The sequence below is a fragment of the Podarcis cretensis genome (genome assembly GCF_951804945.1).
Source record: "Podarcis cretensis genome assembly, chromosome: 8".
NCBI lineage: Eukaryota > Metazoa > Chordata > Lepidosauria > Squamata > Lacertidae > Podarcis > Podarcis cretensis.
The window spans coordinates 89,110,854-89,126,379 of NC_137177.1; the positions used below are offsets into that span (position 1 = coordinate 89,110,854).

The window sequence follows — 15,526 nt, forward strand, 5'->3', positions numbered from 1 at the left end:
CCCAACACCTCAAACATAGGTATAACCAGGGAACCTCTTGGGAGGAGGAACTTTAAACAAAGAAATTCCATTCCCCCTTCATTTGGCCCAGGCTTGGTAACACTCCTTAGCTCTTGGTTGTAAGGACAAATCATGTACACAGGTACTAACAACAGGCTTTGGAAGGGTAAGTTACCCTCCCACCCCCCCTTTTTGCTAGGATAAGGAACCTTTTTGACCAGCCATATAGAATGTGACTCATATGTACAATAATGCATCTCACAAAGTTGGCTTGAGTGCAAACACACTTGTGCCATAATACATTCGTGAATCTTCTAAGATGCCACAAGGCTCTAAATTGCTTTTGTTTCAAGAGACTTATATGATTACCCCTCTGGAAACTGATACATATGAGGCTACAATCTCATTGTGTTATCAGTTTTGAGATTACCTTCCAACCAGTTCTGAGAGTTGGTTGATATACTTCACAGCAGTAAGCAACACTTGGAAGAATTAGTGACAGATAAGAACAAACGTCCAAGAGATACATTACGTCAGGGGTTGCCAATATGGTGCCTGCAGATATTGGGACTCCAACTTCCACCAACCCCAGCAGCCAGCATAGCCAATAGGACAGTTGTAGTCCAACAAAATCTGGAGGACACATTATGTATCCCTGCACTACATCTTGCTTCCATTTAAGCAGGTCTGCCTGCATACTAAAACAAGTAATTCATAACATGCTACACTGATCACCATACAGAAATCTTGTTCTCAAGTTGCTGCAATTATAATTCAGTCACTGATGAGGATTTACATCAGATCTATCAGGAAATGCTACCAATGAAGTACTTACAATATACAAATATTACCTTGCAACTCAGCCTAATTGGTCATTGCTATCAACAGCAAACTTCCAAGTCCTAAAACTAAAAAAATGTTTCTCCACAGAAACAATACAGCTGGTTCCCTGGTATGTTACACACACTTTCACATGCCTTCCAAACTAAGACAATGACTGAAACCGAGAAACTATACTGGAGGCCGATTTCTAGTTTATTTTATTTAATAGAGCACCCATTTCACAAAAAGCCAAAATCTTATAGGCCATAACTTCTATGAAATCTGATATTTATTAAAGCTGCTTTTATAAGACTACGCAATGCCTTTTCATTGGTGTAAGTCAACCAGAAATCAGCTTTCCCTTAGAAAACCCCTTCTAGATTATCTAGTAATTGGATAATGAAATGAATCAATACTGTTTTTAAAATTAAGTTGCAAGTCTAAAATACAGAAATATAAATCCAAAGTCTAGAAATTCACATTCAAATAAAGCAAGATGAACTGTTTGATAGCTCTGATTAACTACAAAAAGATACAACTCTTTAGAGAATATAGGTATCCTTAAATATACTGACACTCTTAATCAGCACATTTTCCTTAGTTTTGGCATCAAATTCTTGCCCCCATTATCTTTCATAAGGCATTACTTACGATATTCTTCCAAATGGTGCAAAAGCTGCTTTAATATCTTCAGTTGTAATTTCTGGGCTGAGGTCTCCAACAAAGACATGGAAGTGGTCTTACCAAGAAAAAGAAAAAGAAATGTACAAGTTTGCAGAGAACTCATGGAAATACAGGATAGGTTTGCTTTTTTAAAAAAATAATCTTGTATCAATTTCCATACATCTGGAAACTACATGAGAACTAGAATCTTTTTACCTAACAGATAACAAAATACATTATGGTTTAATATATAACCATGAACAGACATGATAGTACGCAATTATAGAAAATTACATATAACTAGAATTTTTCATTAAATTATATCTGTAGTTATTCATAACAGAAGCTATACTTCCATGAGAGCTAAGTCCATTTAGTCCAAAGCCAAAAAGTTATATTACAGCCTTATTTAATAATGCTAGAGTTTAGCCTTAATTATACACAAGTTTAACAATAATTAGCTGAATATGTCTACTGGTTCTGTGAGCAGAACAGAGTAGGATTTACACAAACCAGTATGGACAATATAAATTACAAGCAACTCAATCTTAGTCATATTTGGTGAAGAACAGTCAAAAAGATACCTTGCATTGCAACAGTTTGATGTTAAAGTATTTGACAGTTTTCTGAAAAGCCAACAGTTTTGGTTGCCCAGCCTTTACACCATGTGAATCCATGTGAATTCAAAGTATGTGAAATCCATGAGCAAGTGAACTAAGACTGAAGGCAACAGAACGGAAACAGTAATCCCTTCACAGTTTGTTAGAGCCATTTACATAAGAACTGGTTGATACAAAGATCTCATATCTAAGGACTTTCTTCATACTCACATAAAGCCCATTTTAATTATCATCACCTCTAACTAATTTCAGTGCACACATGACACTTTACATCTCCACCTTGGAAAGTCTACTTTAATCCTTCCCCAAAGTTTTAAAGTTTTAAGGCCAGACAAGTAGAGAAGCAACACACTGGGTTGCATAGGAGCAGAAGGGAAAATGATCCAATTGGAATAGCAATTTTGATATACCACAAGGGGGGCTTATGGCCCAGCACAGCCAGCAGCCTTGAAGGAAGCTGGTTATCTTACCCTCACAGAGAGGGAAAGAATTCTTACAGCAATAGCAGCTTAATGGGGTCAAAGGGCTTAAGAGTCAGCAATAGTCCACATCCTGATCCATTGAAAGAGGAGGGAGAAATCTTGTGACAACAGAACAACCCCCCCAAATAGCTTCAGGCGGTTAGTGAATACCCCTGAGAGATTTCATTTTATGTTTAAGAAGATACAATTACCTTGTGAACGCAGTGTGTTGACAACGGTACTACCTGATGACAAAGATTAGATTTGTTCTTAAGTTTATTAACACAAACACATTAAATAATATCTTAGGATAATGATCAAAACAATAGGGCAAATATTTGTATGATGCTTATTGCTTAACATTTAAAACACTTTTGTGCAAATAAAGAGTAATTATTAAGAATTGTAAGGAACTTACTGCTGGTATCTTTCTTCTGGCTGCTGGGGGTTGTTGCCCAGTTCACTTTGACCTCCTACAAATAATATTTGCTAAAATTATATTCAAGGAAGTTATGTTTACATAACCCACAAACCCTCAAAATGTAGTGTGTTTGACAAATTTGATTTATGTTTTATATTATTTTGCCATATTTAATGCAAAATATGCTCCCACCCTAATGAAGTTGAGTGATATTAGGTATTAAATAACCCTTATTACTTTGCCGAGCTATTTTATTTGCAAAATGCAAAGAATTTCATGATAACTTTTCACTGTACTTATATTTATCTATATGGTGTGTTTTTTAAAATTTAAAGTTCTACTATATACAACAGGATAAAAGTTTACCTTTAGATCTTCTTCTTTTTACAAAAGCGGTTTCATCCACAACCTAAAGCCACACTTCTGCTCCAACTCACCCTTTAGACCTGAGAGCTTACCTTACCCATTATCTTCCGTCCATTCATAGCCGCTAAAGCTGCAGCTGCATGTCGATGCTCATAGAACTCCACAAAACAGTATGGATCATTTCCAGCTGTCTGTGTAACACAGAAAGGAAAGCTATCAGAAACCATTGCTGAGCCATCTCAATGTCTGTGTTTTGTTTTATGATATCTCCCAAGCAAGCAGCAGCATTTAAGTCCACAATCCTAGGTACTATTACTATTATTTTGTGTTCAGGATTAGCAGAAAAAGAGAGTTCCACAGCAATAAGTAAGATTTTATGCCTCAAGTGTTAAAAAAGTGAGTTGAATCTTTAGACCTTGTAAATTATACACTGATTATTTTTAGTGGAAACAGAGTAATTTGAAAACTACTTTTAGCTTACTACTTTTTTCTTAGTTTTTTTACTTGTTAGTTACCCTTCAGTTTAATTTGTTTTACTGAAATTTCTAAAGGGAGGGCAACAACCTGTGAAACTCCTAGGGGAAGAAATCTAAACCTTGTTAGCATCCTCAAAACCACAATTTTTATATTAAAATACATTTTTTGTACAGAACATAACCATTGCATTAACTTACATCCATGATCATTTTGCAATTTTTGCATGGTCCAATCTGGCTGAAGAGCTGGAGAATTAGGGCTTCGGTAACATCTCTTGACAAATTCCCCACATACCTGCAAAAATTATCCAAATTTTAGATCCATGGAGGTCTGAGTCTCAAACAATGAAAACCTGTTTGCCCTGAAGGAAGGGAGAAGTGAGGAAGTCTAGGCCATACCACTAGCTCCTGACAGAACTATCAAGGAGAATTGTTGGGGCAGCCCTCACCCATCTTCCCTGGAGCTACCTAAGAAAGACCTGTGTGAGCAACACATAGCCTGAAGGACTCTGTCACATTGCATTTTATTTGTTTTCGTATTTTAAACCACTTTGGATTCCTTGGCAGAAATGTAGTAAGTAAACTAACCATCATAGTCAGACTTCCTTAATAAAAGAAAAGTAACTATACCTTCCAAAGCTAAAACAAAAATAAGCACTCAATCACAAGAACAGGATGCTCAGAAGTTAACAAAAGAGGGAGAAGCAGGCTTGAAAATGTGTGCAGAACAAGGGAGGATTTTTTCACTGTTACTAAACCTAAAGGCTGAGAACAGGTGAAACCACAATACAGTATTACTCAATATATTTGCTGCACAAATTACAAATGCTATAAAAAGTTTGCAGAGTAGTAGTACAGTGCATTTATAAGAAAACTAAGTAAGGTATTTGTATCCCTTTCTTCATTTATATCCCTCCACAAAATCCTTCCTAAGACTCCAGGTTTACCTGACCACTATCAGCATCAAGTGACCAAATTTAAAATTCAGCACCAAATGCAACCCAATTTTCAGCAGGCATAAATTCAGTTCAGGCTTACCAAGGAAGAAGAGAAAAATAGACAGCGCACTTAATAATGTGCACTTGATTCTTCCTTTGAAGTATGAACCATGTGATGTCAGATGACTGACAGTTGTCAACCCCATCAACATGTCAAAAGTGACCTGGGGTGGGTGGGCCAGATCCATCCACCACTGTTTATGCTTAGGTTGCCTCTAGACAACAGGCAATCCTTGTTTTGCATGGGGGTTAAGTTCTGGAACCCCACACACTGGCAGGGCCTGCGTAAAGTATTTTAGGGTCACTTCTGGGTTTGACCCCAGGCACACATGTGCAATCACGGGTCAATCAAATGCACATAGAATCATAGAGTTGGAAGAGACCACAAGGGCCATCGAGTCCAACCCCCCAACATAAATCAACCCTTGCCTGGTTATGTACTTAATTCGTTCTGGAGATCCGTTCTTAACCTGAAACTGTTCTTAACCTGAAGCACCACTTTAGCTAATGGGGCCTCCTCCTCCTGCCGCTGCTGCTGCCGTGCCACTGCCGCATGATTTCTGTTCTCATCCTGAAGCAAAGTTCTTAACCCGAGGTACCATTTCTGGGTTAGTGGAGTCTGTAACCTGAAGCGTATGTAACCTGAAGCGTATGTAACCCGAGGTACTACTGTATATGTATTCAACACATAACTGCCTTTGAAGATGGTTCAGAATTTTCATGTGGTACAAAATGCACTGTCTTTTTTTTTAATTTCTCTTTATTAATTTTCATACACACATATACACACGCATGTACAGAAAATAAATTCTTCACGGAAAGAAAAACAATAATAAGAACAACATAACTTAATTATAAGAAGAAGAAAAAAAGACAAACATGTAAGTTATTGACTTCCCTCCACCTCAGTTTTGGGTTATGTAATACATTTTTTCCCGCAGTTTTTCTTTAAAACTTTTCTATGTCGAAGGGTTATATTAAGCCTACTGTGATCTTTGGATTATTTAAATCTACTTCAATATAGGTTATGAATTTATTCCATTCTTTAATAAACTTTGTTTCTTTCTCGTCTCTAATTTTTTGTGTTAATTTTGCCAATTCTGAATATTCAAATAATTTACTTTGCCAATCTCTTACTGTTGGGATATTGGTTGATTTCCAATTTTGGGCGATTAAAATTCTAGCAGCTGTTGTTGCGTACTGGAATAAGGTCTGGTCCTCTTTCTTAATTTCATTGCCAATCATTCCCAGAAGAAAATTTTCAGGTTTTTTAACAAAAGTATATTTAAACATTTTTTTTAGTTCATTATAAATGAGCTCCCAGAAGTTCTTGATTTTTTCACAAGTCCACCACATGTGGTAAAAACTACCTTCCTTGTTTTTACACCTCCAGCACATTTTATCTCCATTCTTATAGATTTTTCCTAATTTTACAGGGGTGATGTACCATCTGTACATCATTTTTCCATGTTTTCTCTTAAGGCAACACAAGCAGTGAACTTCATATCTTTATTCCAGAGCTTAATCCAACGATCGTATTCCAAATTATATCCCAGATCTATCGCCCATTTCACCATAACTTCTTTTATTTCCTCATCCTTAGTATCCCATTCTAATAGTTGATTATACATTTTTGATAAGAGTTTTGAATTTCCTTCCAGTATTTCTATCTGGAATCTTGATTTTTTTCCGTTTATCCCGATCTCTTTATCTTCTGTCCACAGTGCATTAATTTGATGGAATTGTAACCAACTCGTTAATTTATCTCCTAGTTCTTCATACGTTTTGATCTGCCAACCTTTTTCTATTCTCACCAATAAATCTTCATATGTCCATCTCTTACCTTCTATGTTTGTTTTTTTAATTGTTAAAATATCTATTGGTGACAACCACCAGGGATCAATGGGTTAATGGGATCAATACAATTTTCATATCTAAAGCCTATTTTAAAACAGTAGCAGTGGCTACAGAACCAAAATCACAGTACAGTGGTGCCCCGCAAGACGAACGCCTCGCAAGACGGAAAACCCGCTAGACAAAAGGGTTTTCTGTTTTGGAGGCGCTTCGCAAAACGAATTTCCCTATGGGCTTGCTTCGCAAGACGAAAATGTCTTGCGAGTTCCTGCGGGTTTTTTTTCCTTTCCCCCCCCCTTTTCTAAGCCGCTAAGCCGCTTATCAGCTGATCCGCTAAGCCACTAATAGCACTAATCCGCTAAGCCGTCAATGGGCTTGCTTCGCAAGACGAAAAAACCGCTAGACGAAGAGACTCGCGGAACGGATTAATTTCGTCTTGCGAGGCACCACTGTATTGATTTTAAGCTTTAATGACCAAGATAGCATGAGTTCTGATTATCTCAGAGGCCATCTTGTCTGTTATGTGCCTAACCTGAATTAAGAACTACCAGTGAGGCTTTGCTAAAACATTCCACCATATGTGGGGGTTACCGGTAGTTTAAGGAGGTCAGAGCCGAAACATCCTCAGGAACTTGGTATGATTTCCATTTTTACTTCTTTATCAAAAGGCAAGTTAAAGCTTTGTCTTTTTCATTCTGCCTTTGCGAGTTGAATTATTAGCCTACACCGCTTTATTATCTGATGCACACTTAAGCTGGTGTATATTATTTTGTTCACCATTTTGATAATTTTGAATTGAAAAACTGCATTAAAATGTTTTGAAAACCAAGAGTTGCATTCCATCTTTGCCAACCCTCTCTGGGTCTGCAAGCTGATGGTGGGCGAAACCAAAACAATAATGAGCAGGCCATTGCACCCTCTCACATGCACACACTCCAAGTAAACCCACCTGCACACAGTCTTAATCCCCAAACAACTGTCCAAGGGGATATAATTTTTATGGGGATTTTGGCTAGGGAGGATTAACCCTTTTCTTACCAGTTACACAAAGATTATCCACCTGCATTGCAATTCGGCTTGAAAACAACCTTCCAATGGTACCAACAGAAGGTGGCATTCAAGCCTAATTGCAGTGTGGATAGGATGGTTAACTCTTTCTTCTGCAGCTGGAACCCAACCCACAGAACAATCTCCAATGTCACAAATAGGCTTTCAACCCTGCCTCCTACTGGCACTAATAGAGCAGCAAGGCAAGTCCCAGCACCATGGAGAGCTCCAAGTGAACATTTTGCTCCAAAAAGAGCTGCAAACCTTCTGGGGAACTTTGAGCCACTGCTTTCAAACCTGCCTCTCCTCCTGGCAACCCAGTGTCTCCTGAAGGGCCAACTCTCTGGCAATTCTCCTGTGCTCCTGTCTCCCACCTACTGCATCACTGGAATGGTGAGGTACTATATGAGTAGCTTAGGTCCTCAGGTCCAGGGGGATATTCCTGTGAAAGACCTCTATGGAAGCTGGTGCTGTGGGAGCTGGGTCAGTTCGCTCCTACCTGCCAGCCTCAATGCTCCCCTGATCTCCAACATCAGGCTCATAGTCTGGACTGGCTCATGAGCTAGACTCTGTAGCCCCCACTTGGCATCCTGATCTCAACACACTTAAACTTACATACTCTTCTCTCAAATGCCTTAATTTGTACTTTCTCTGAAGTGGGATTCACAATTAATCAACTATTTGAAGGCCAATACTTGCCATATAACCTAAACTTCTTTTCAGTGTTGAATGTTTAAGAAAAATAAAAGCAGTTTATTTCCCCCCCCCCCAGTTCAAAACAGATGGCTTTGCTTTTTAAAATGATTAGGTTAATATTAAATAAACTGGATATAAGCATGTCAGTCATACAATTACTCTCTTAACCAAATCAATGCTTCCACCAAATATATTAAGTTAAATGAGGCTTTTTTATATAGAGAATCAATATGATCAATCCTAAAATTTAATTATTTATACCTACTAACATAGGCATTTCATTTTCGCCTCGTGAAAACAAACTGCTTTAGTCTCTCTAGTAACTACCAGGCCTTCATTTGACCTAGGCATTTAACTTTTGTTGCTACAGAGTGCAGCAGAAAGGAGCACCACTGGAAAGAAGAAAAGACAAAAATGTCCAGTGCAATGGTTCCTGCATTTCCTCACAATGTGCTAGTCATAAGAAAGACATTGTTATGAACCTATTTTCAATACACACCCCAAAGGTAAAAAAGAGAAAAGTGCATAAAATGTGTAAAAAAGTAAGGCAAAGGACCATTGAAATGGGACATACAGTCATGGGGGGGGGGGAGTACACCCTCTTTGAATTATGTAGTTTTACATATTAGGACATAATAACAATCACCTGCGGCCTGACAGGTCTTAAAATTAGGTAAAAGAACCTCAGATGAACAACACATGCCATTACACAGTATCATGATTTATTTAACAAAAATAAAACCAAAATGGAGAAGCCATATGTGAAAAACTAAGTACATCCTTACTGCTTCCATAGGAATAAAGAAGCTAAGTAGCAGAAGGTGCTGCTAATCAAATGCACTTGCTTAACTGATCATCAGCAAGTGTGGCCACCTCTATAAAAGCAAAGTTTCAGCAGTTTGCTGGTCTGGAGCACCCAGGTGTGTTTTCACACAATGCCAAGGAGGAAAGACATCAGCAGTGCTCTTAGAGAAGCAATTATTTCTGCCCATGGAACTGGGAAGGGCTATAAAGCCATCTCCCACCAATGTAAAGTCCATCATTCTACAGTGAGAAAGATTATTCAAAAATGGAAAATAGATGCCCCAGCAAATTCACCCCAAGGTCAGACCGTGCAATGCTCAGAGAAATTGCAAGAAACACAAGAGTTAGGCTCTACAGCCACAGGAACTGGGAGCCTAGCAGTCACTGAGTTGACCATGAATACTGTATACCAAAGTATTTGTGAGGCCATCTGCCCAACAGCTGAAGCTTGGCCGAAACTGAGTCATGCAACTCTACAATAGAATGGCTGAAAAAGAAAATAATCAAGGTGTTGCAATGGCCCAGTCAAAGTCCAAACCTCAACCCAATTGAAATGCTGTGGCGGGACCTTAAGAGAGCTGTGCATTGACAAATGCCAGCAAACCTCAATGATCTGAAGCAACGTTATAAAGAAGAGTGGGCCAAAATTCCTCCACAATGATGAGTGACTGATGAAGTCATACAGAAAACAATTACCGTACTTAAAGTTATTGCTGCTAAAGGTGGTTCTACAATCATAGGGTATTCACACATGGCTTCTCCATTTAGGCTTTATTTTTGTTAAATAAATCATTACATGGTTTAATATGTCATGTTTTGTTCATCTGAGGTTGTATTTACCTAATTTTAAGATCTGCTAAGGAACAAATGTTTATGTCCTGGTATGTAAAACCACAATTCAAAGAGGGTGAACTTTCTTTTTCCCATGTTGGTAGCCTGAGGAAGTACCATCCACCTTGGGCCTGCCTATAAAAAGAAAGTCTTCTAGAGTGACTGACTAGGGCAATGTCCACTGTTTCCAAGAACTCTTCTGGTTGTGAGATTTTTGTGGGTGAACTAAGAGTTTGTTTTGGACCCTGGGTGAGAACTCAAGAGGCTGTTAGGGAGGGTGTCAGAAGGAAAATCAAATGATATTGATATATATTAGGAACTTTGTATTAATGTGACATTTTTATACGTAACTATTTTTGTAATATTATAAAGTTGTCACTTCAGTTTTCTGTACAATGCTTAAATATATTTTTAATATATTAAGCAGTCCAGAAACTGTGCAAGCAAGCAAACGGTCCAAAGGGCTGAGGAAGGCAATAGTGCTGCAAAACAGAAAATGGTGATGGTGGAGAAGAGTGCTGATATAGTACAGAGGTTAAAAGACAATAAACAAGCCACTAGTAGTTCAGCCACAACCCTTATCCGCAGCATGAAGGTAATACAGATCTCCTTTACAGAGTTAGTCTCTAAGGATTATTCATGTTATTTAGAAAATATAAATATGTCCCTTCAGTATTTATTGCCAGAGTGGCTGACAAATTATAACAACAGAATAAGCTACCAAAACAAACAGCAGACAGTGTAATAAAATAGTTGATTAACAGAATTAGCAAAATTCATATGGTATTTCATAACACCAAATAAAAATATAAAAGGTCCTGACACTCCGGGGACTGTGTACCAATAATGGTGCAGAACTGAAAAGCTCTATGAGCTCTATGAACTCTATGGCCATGACCTGCCTCACCCTCAAAAGGTGGGGGCACCCAGAAAATATCATTACATTAATAAACAAGCAGTAGGGGACACTTCCCTGCCATTCCATTGGGGAAGCCCCAGTTAATAATTGATCAGCTACATTTTGGACTAAAGAAACACCTTCCATTGGTGGTTGCATACTGTTGGAGAGAGGGAGATGAAAGATGATGGTCTACTCTACTTATGCAGTAAAATGAGGCCTCTGCCACTCAGAGCTACAAGTGGATAACACTGTATCATTTTTGAATGCTGCTGCATATTTTGTTTTTAAACTGCAAGTAAAAAATCAATTACTGTACCCAAACCTAACTATGGGCAACAGATTTAATCTGACATTCTTCCTCCGTTTACTCCTGCCTTCCACCCCCTTCATCCACTGGCTCTCTATCAGAAAATATAGTCTGTTTACTAGTGCTGTAGCCACAGGAGATCAAAAAGTGCAAGTAGGTGAATGGAATTCCATGCAAATAAGGAGTGGGCTAGCAAGGGAGGATGGAGAGCTCTGTCATAGGAACACAGGCTAGCGCCTTATATAGTCAGACCACTAGTTCACTTAGCTCAGTACTGTCTACACCACAGGTCTTCAAATGGTGTGTCAGGACCCTAGTGGTTTGTGGCCTAATTGAAGATGGGTCACAGCAGTAGCACTGCCACCCTGCAAATATATTGTAAAAGATTAGGAAATCGGTCCCCAAAGGCATGTTTGAGATAAAAGTGGGTCCTGGGTCTTAAAAGTTTGAAGATACTTGGCCAATACTGACTGGCAGTTGCTTTCTAGGGTTTCAGATGCTCCACATCTGTGTCCACTATAGAAACCAAGCAGGCTATCAGAAGGAAAACCTCCTCCAATGTATTCAGCACAGAAATGAAGCTGTCCATGGTGTTATGAGATTTTGGGAGGTGGGTAAGTTGCACGCACCACTAAAGATGGGTCCTTAAGGGAACAAAGGGAGTGGCTCTGTGCCAGAGGGGAAATGGGGGGGGGGCGCTACCTCCCTCAACTGTCTCTTTCTTAGAAAGACAAAAGGCCACCGTTGAGAGTGGAGTTATGTGAGCTTAGAAACTGGATGCAAAAGCTGTAAACTGGAAAGGCAGAGAGAGCCAGGCCTGATTTCTGCTGAGAGAGAGCCAGGTTTAATTTCTACCCACAGGCTGTGGCTATGGGAGAAGCAGGACTCTCTTGGGATGTTAATGCTATGAACCCCTCCACCATAGGCTCAGGTTGTATATTTGCGTAAATATAAGCATAAAGATGCCACTGTCTCTGCTGTTCCTCACTCCAAAAGGAAACACGAACTCTGAATAAGCGTCTGGAACCCCTAGAATCTCACACCACTCACAAGATTGGAGTAATATGCAACAATACGTTCTCTGCAAACCCTCAGACAGGCCTATAAGACATTCTAGTCACTTCTTTAAGTTCCCTGGGGACCAGAGACTTGTAATCCTGCCTATGGAGCATGCGGTGCTACAGAGATAATAACCAGTGCAAGGATTCTAGCTATGCACACACTCATTGTACTGCTATCAGCTGTTCTGTTTTTCACAAGGAAATGTTTTTTCAAATCTGAAATGGAGACTAGATTCTATCCTAGAACCGGGAGATGTAGGTTCAAATCCACACACTCCATCAAGCTTCACTGAGCGATCTTCATCCAGTCACACTACATGCACCCCAGGCTCTCTCTCTCTGAGCCCAGCCAACCTTACAAGGTTGTTGTGGACAAAATGAGTGTGCTGTGTGGGAGAACCATAACTGCTGCCCTGAGCTCCTTTCAAGAACAGCAGAATAAAATACTGTATATATATATTAACAGTCATTAACACAAAAGAGCAGGCCAAAGTGGGCCCATCCAGTCCAGCAGCTTGTTCTCACAGTTGCTAACAGGATGCCTCTTTTGGGAAACCCACAAGCAGGATTCAAGCAAAAGAGCAACTCTCCCTTCCTGTGGTTTCCAGCAATGGGTATTCAGAAGCACTGCTGCCTCCAACTGGGGAGGCAGAGCACGGGCTGGTTAATAGCCATCTATTGCCATCTCCTCCCAGAATTTGTCCCACTCTTTTAAAGCCATTTAGGTTGGTGGCCCTCAGTGCCTCCTGCGGGAACGAGTTCCGTAGTGCCAACATTAGGCTTCGCTGGCTGTACATGAATGAGCTCTCCGTGTTGAGAGAGGGTTAGGGTTAGGGGGGAAACTTCCCTCGGTCCGCTTTCTCCACGCCATGCGTGGCTTCATGAACTTGTCGCTTCTTTCCTTCTCCTTTCCGCCACAAAGCTAAAAAGGCTCAAATGCTGCAACCTTTCTTTGGGGGGGGCTGTCGCTCCACCCTCTTGATCATTTTGGTCGCCCTTTTCCATCCTTTCTCGAGTTGAGGCGAGCAGAACTGGGCACCGGAGTCCAACTGCGTTCGCCCCATAAGATCCATCTATAACAGTATTTGTGGTACTAGCGATTTTCAACACAGAAGCTCGCCCCGCTGCCTGAGAGGAGAAAAAGGCCAAGGCCACCCCCCCCAAAAAAATAATAATAATTCAAGAGGGGCGAATGCTTCCCCCTTGGCCTCCCCCCGCCCCGGTTCTTATGGGGAGCCGAAGGGTTTTATTCGCGCGCGCAAAAGGAGAAAGAGAGGCAGCGGGGGAGGGGATAGCAGGCGGGAGGGAGGGGGCGCAACGTGGCTCGACCCCTCCCCCTCACAATAGGCCTCCTCACAGCCTCCCTGCCGGCCCAACTCACAGCGTCTTGGGCATTTCGTCCTCCATGGCGGCGGCGGCGGCGGCGGTTCCTCTCCCTCCTCAGCCCTCCAGCCAGGCCTGGTCACAGCCGCGCCCGGCTCGCCGCAGGCCGAATCCGCGCGCGGGTGCGGCGGGGGTGCGGGGCGGGAGGCCTCCGGGGAGCCCCGACGACGGCGCGGCGGACAACAAATCCGCCGCTGGCCTCTCAAGATGGCGCTGGTGGGCAAAGAGAGGGCCCGGGCCGGCCGACGGAAAGGACCGTCGGCGCATGCGCCGCAAGAAGGCAACCGCGGCGCCGCCGACAAACGCGCACGCGCGCTGGCGCCTCCTCGCCAACCGCGGCCGCTCTCTCGCGCCCGACGTAATCCTCCGCCGGCCTCTTTGCAGCTTCTTCTCCTTTCTCTTGCTTACTCTCGCGAGATTTCTAAGCCAGTCCGTGCCTGTTAGGTACGGTTTAAATCTTAGGAAAGCTTAACCCTCAGCCCCGCGCGCGCAAATCCGGCTTCACGTCTCCTTTACAAATAAAAAGAAATGCAACTCCGCCCGCCCCGCCAAACTAGTGGAATACTGAATATTAAGATTAGTTGTGGTGGTGGTTTGTTTTTGTGGTTTTTTTACACAAAATGCTTTTGCGCCGCCCGGGAATCGAACCCGGGTCGCAAGAATGGGAATCTTGCATGATACCACTACACCAGCGGCGCCGACGAGAAGAAGGGTGGGAAATAGATCTTAGGAAGCAAAACATTTAACAACAAATCACAGGTATGCAAAGCAACGGTGAAAAAAATGGCAATGGACACTCGCCACTCTCTTGCCAATACTAACTCTTCATTGTACCTGGGAATAAACCCCGCTGAATTAAATGGGACTGACTTCAGAGCAGACATCTGCAATCCTACATTTGGAGTAAGATCCAGGGGGGTCTCACCCCCCCCAAAAAAGGAAAACAGTGTTTATCTGGTTCTTTGATTATTTGCAAAATGCATACAGTACTTTTTATGCAAATCCAGTAGCATAAGCTCTCTGTGCAGCTTCCACTGACAATCAAAACAAAGGAATGCAAAGCAAGGTCAAAGACTATGAAATTAAGACCAGCATAAAATCCAATACTGTACACTTTTCAAAAACAGCATGAAACGAGCGTAGAAAATTAAACTAGTACAAGGAAACTCTGTGTAGCACCCAAAGGAAATAAATCTTAAAATTCTAAGAATACCCAGAATATTCTGAAATCACAAAGTTTTCCCCATTTATTTCAGTAGGTTTCATTAGTAGAACCTTCAACAGTTAACATTACTAATAGCCACTATGGTTCATCTTATTCAAACTTGTTTTCACTGAGTATGCAGAGTAGTTTAATATATTACAGCAATCTCCGTTGCAGGCACACACTAAATATTCTAAATTTTCAAAATGTGACAAGGGCTGCAATCCTATGCAGAAGTGGGATCTAGTGGGGCTGAAGAAGAATTGGTGATACCCAGCTTCAAATCTGTATTCAGCCATCAAGTTCACAGGGGAGACTTGGGGCTAGTCGCTAAGTTTCAGTCTAGCCAGGCCTACCTTATAGGGTTGTTGTTCAACTGAGATGTCCCCAATATGTGTGTCTCTCCATTTCATCAAACCCAGGGGAGATGGTTGTGCAGTTCTGGTCCCCTCATCTGAAAAAGGAGATTGTGCAGCTGGGAAAGGGTTTGGAAAACGGCAACCAAATTGGCCAAAGGGATGAATCAGCTCACCTAGGAAGAAAGTCTGTTCCACCTGGCCTTTGGTTTGGACTCGGTCTGACTCTTATGTTTCCCTCCCCTTATGGTCTTG

The 15,526-nt window shown here is 41.2% G+C and overlaps 1 protein-coding gene across 7 annotated transcripts in view; it reads right to left on the minus strand.

The window, feature by feature from the left end:
- Positions 1-13,966, minus strand: part of TIA1 (TIA1 cytotoxic granule associated RNA binding protein) — a 25,665-nt gene extending 11,699 nt beyond the window's left edge. For 2 of the 7 annotated variants that reach the window (XR_013841737.1, XM_079987550.1), the window contains exons 1-6: positions 13,710-13,966; positions 4,028-4,124; positions 3,446-3,544; positions 2,985-3,039; positions 2,779-2,811; positions 1,474-1,561 (exon numbers count right to left, since the gene is read on the minus strand). Coding sequence is in view for 5 of the 7 variants with exons in the window: in XM_079987550.1 (XP_079843676.1) it covers positions 1,474-1,561; positions 2,779-2,811; positions 2,985-3,039; positions 3,446-3,544; positions 4,028-4,124; positions 13,710-13,735 (398 nt within the window). In the remaining 2 variants the exon portion in view is untranslated. Of the gene's footprint in view, positions 1-1,473; positions 1,562-2,778; positions 2,812-2,984; positions 3,040-3,445; positions 3,545-4,027; positions 4,125-13,709 lie in introns of those variants that run through there. The other 5 variants (XM_079987546.1, XM_079987545.1, XM_079987548.1 and 2 more) reach the window with 5 other exon arrangements.
- Positions 13,967-15,526: the final 1,560 nt, after the last annotated feature.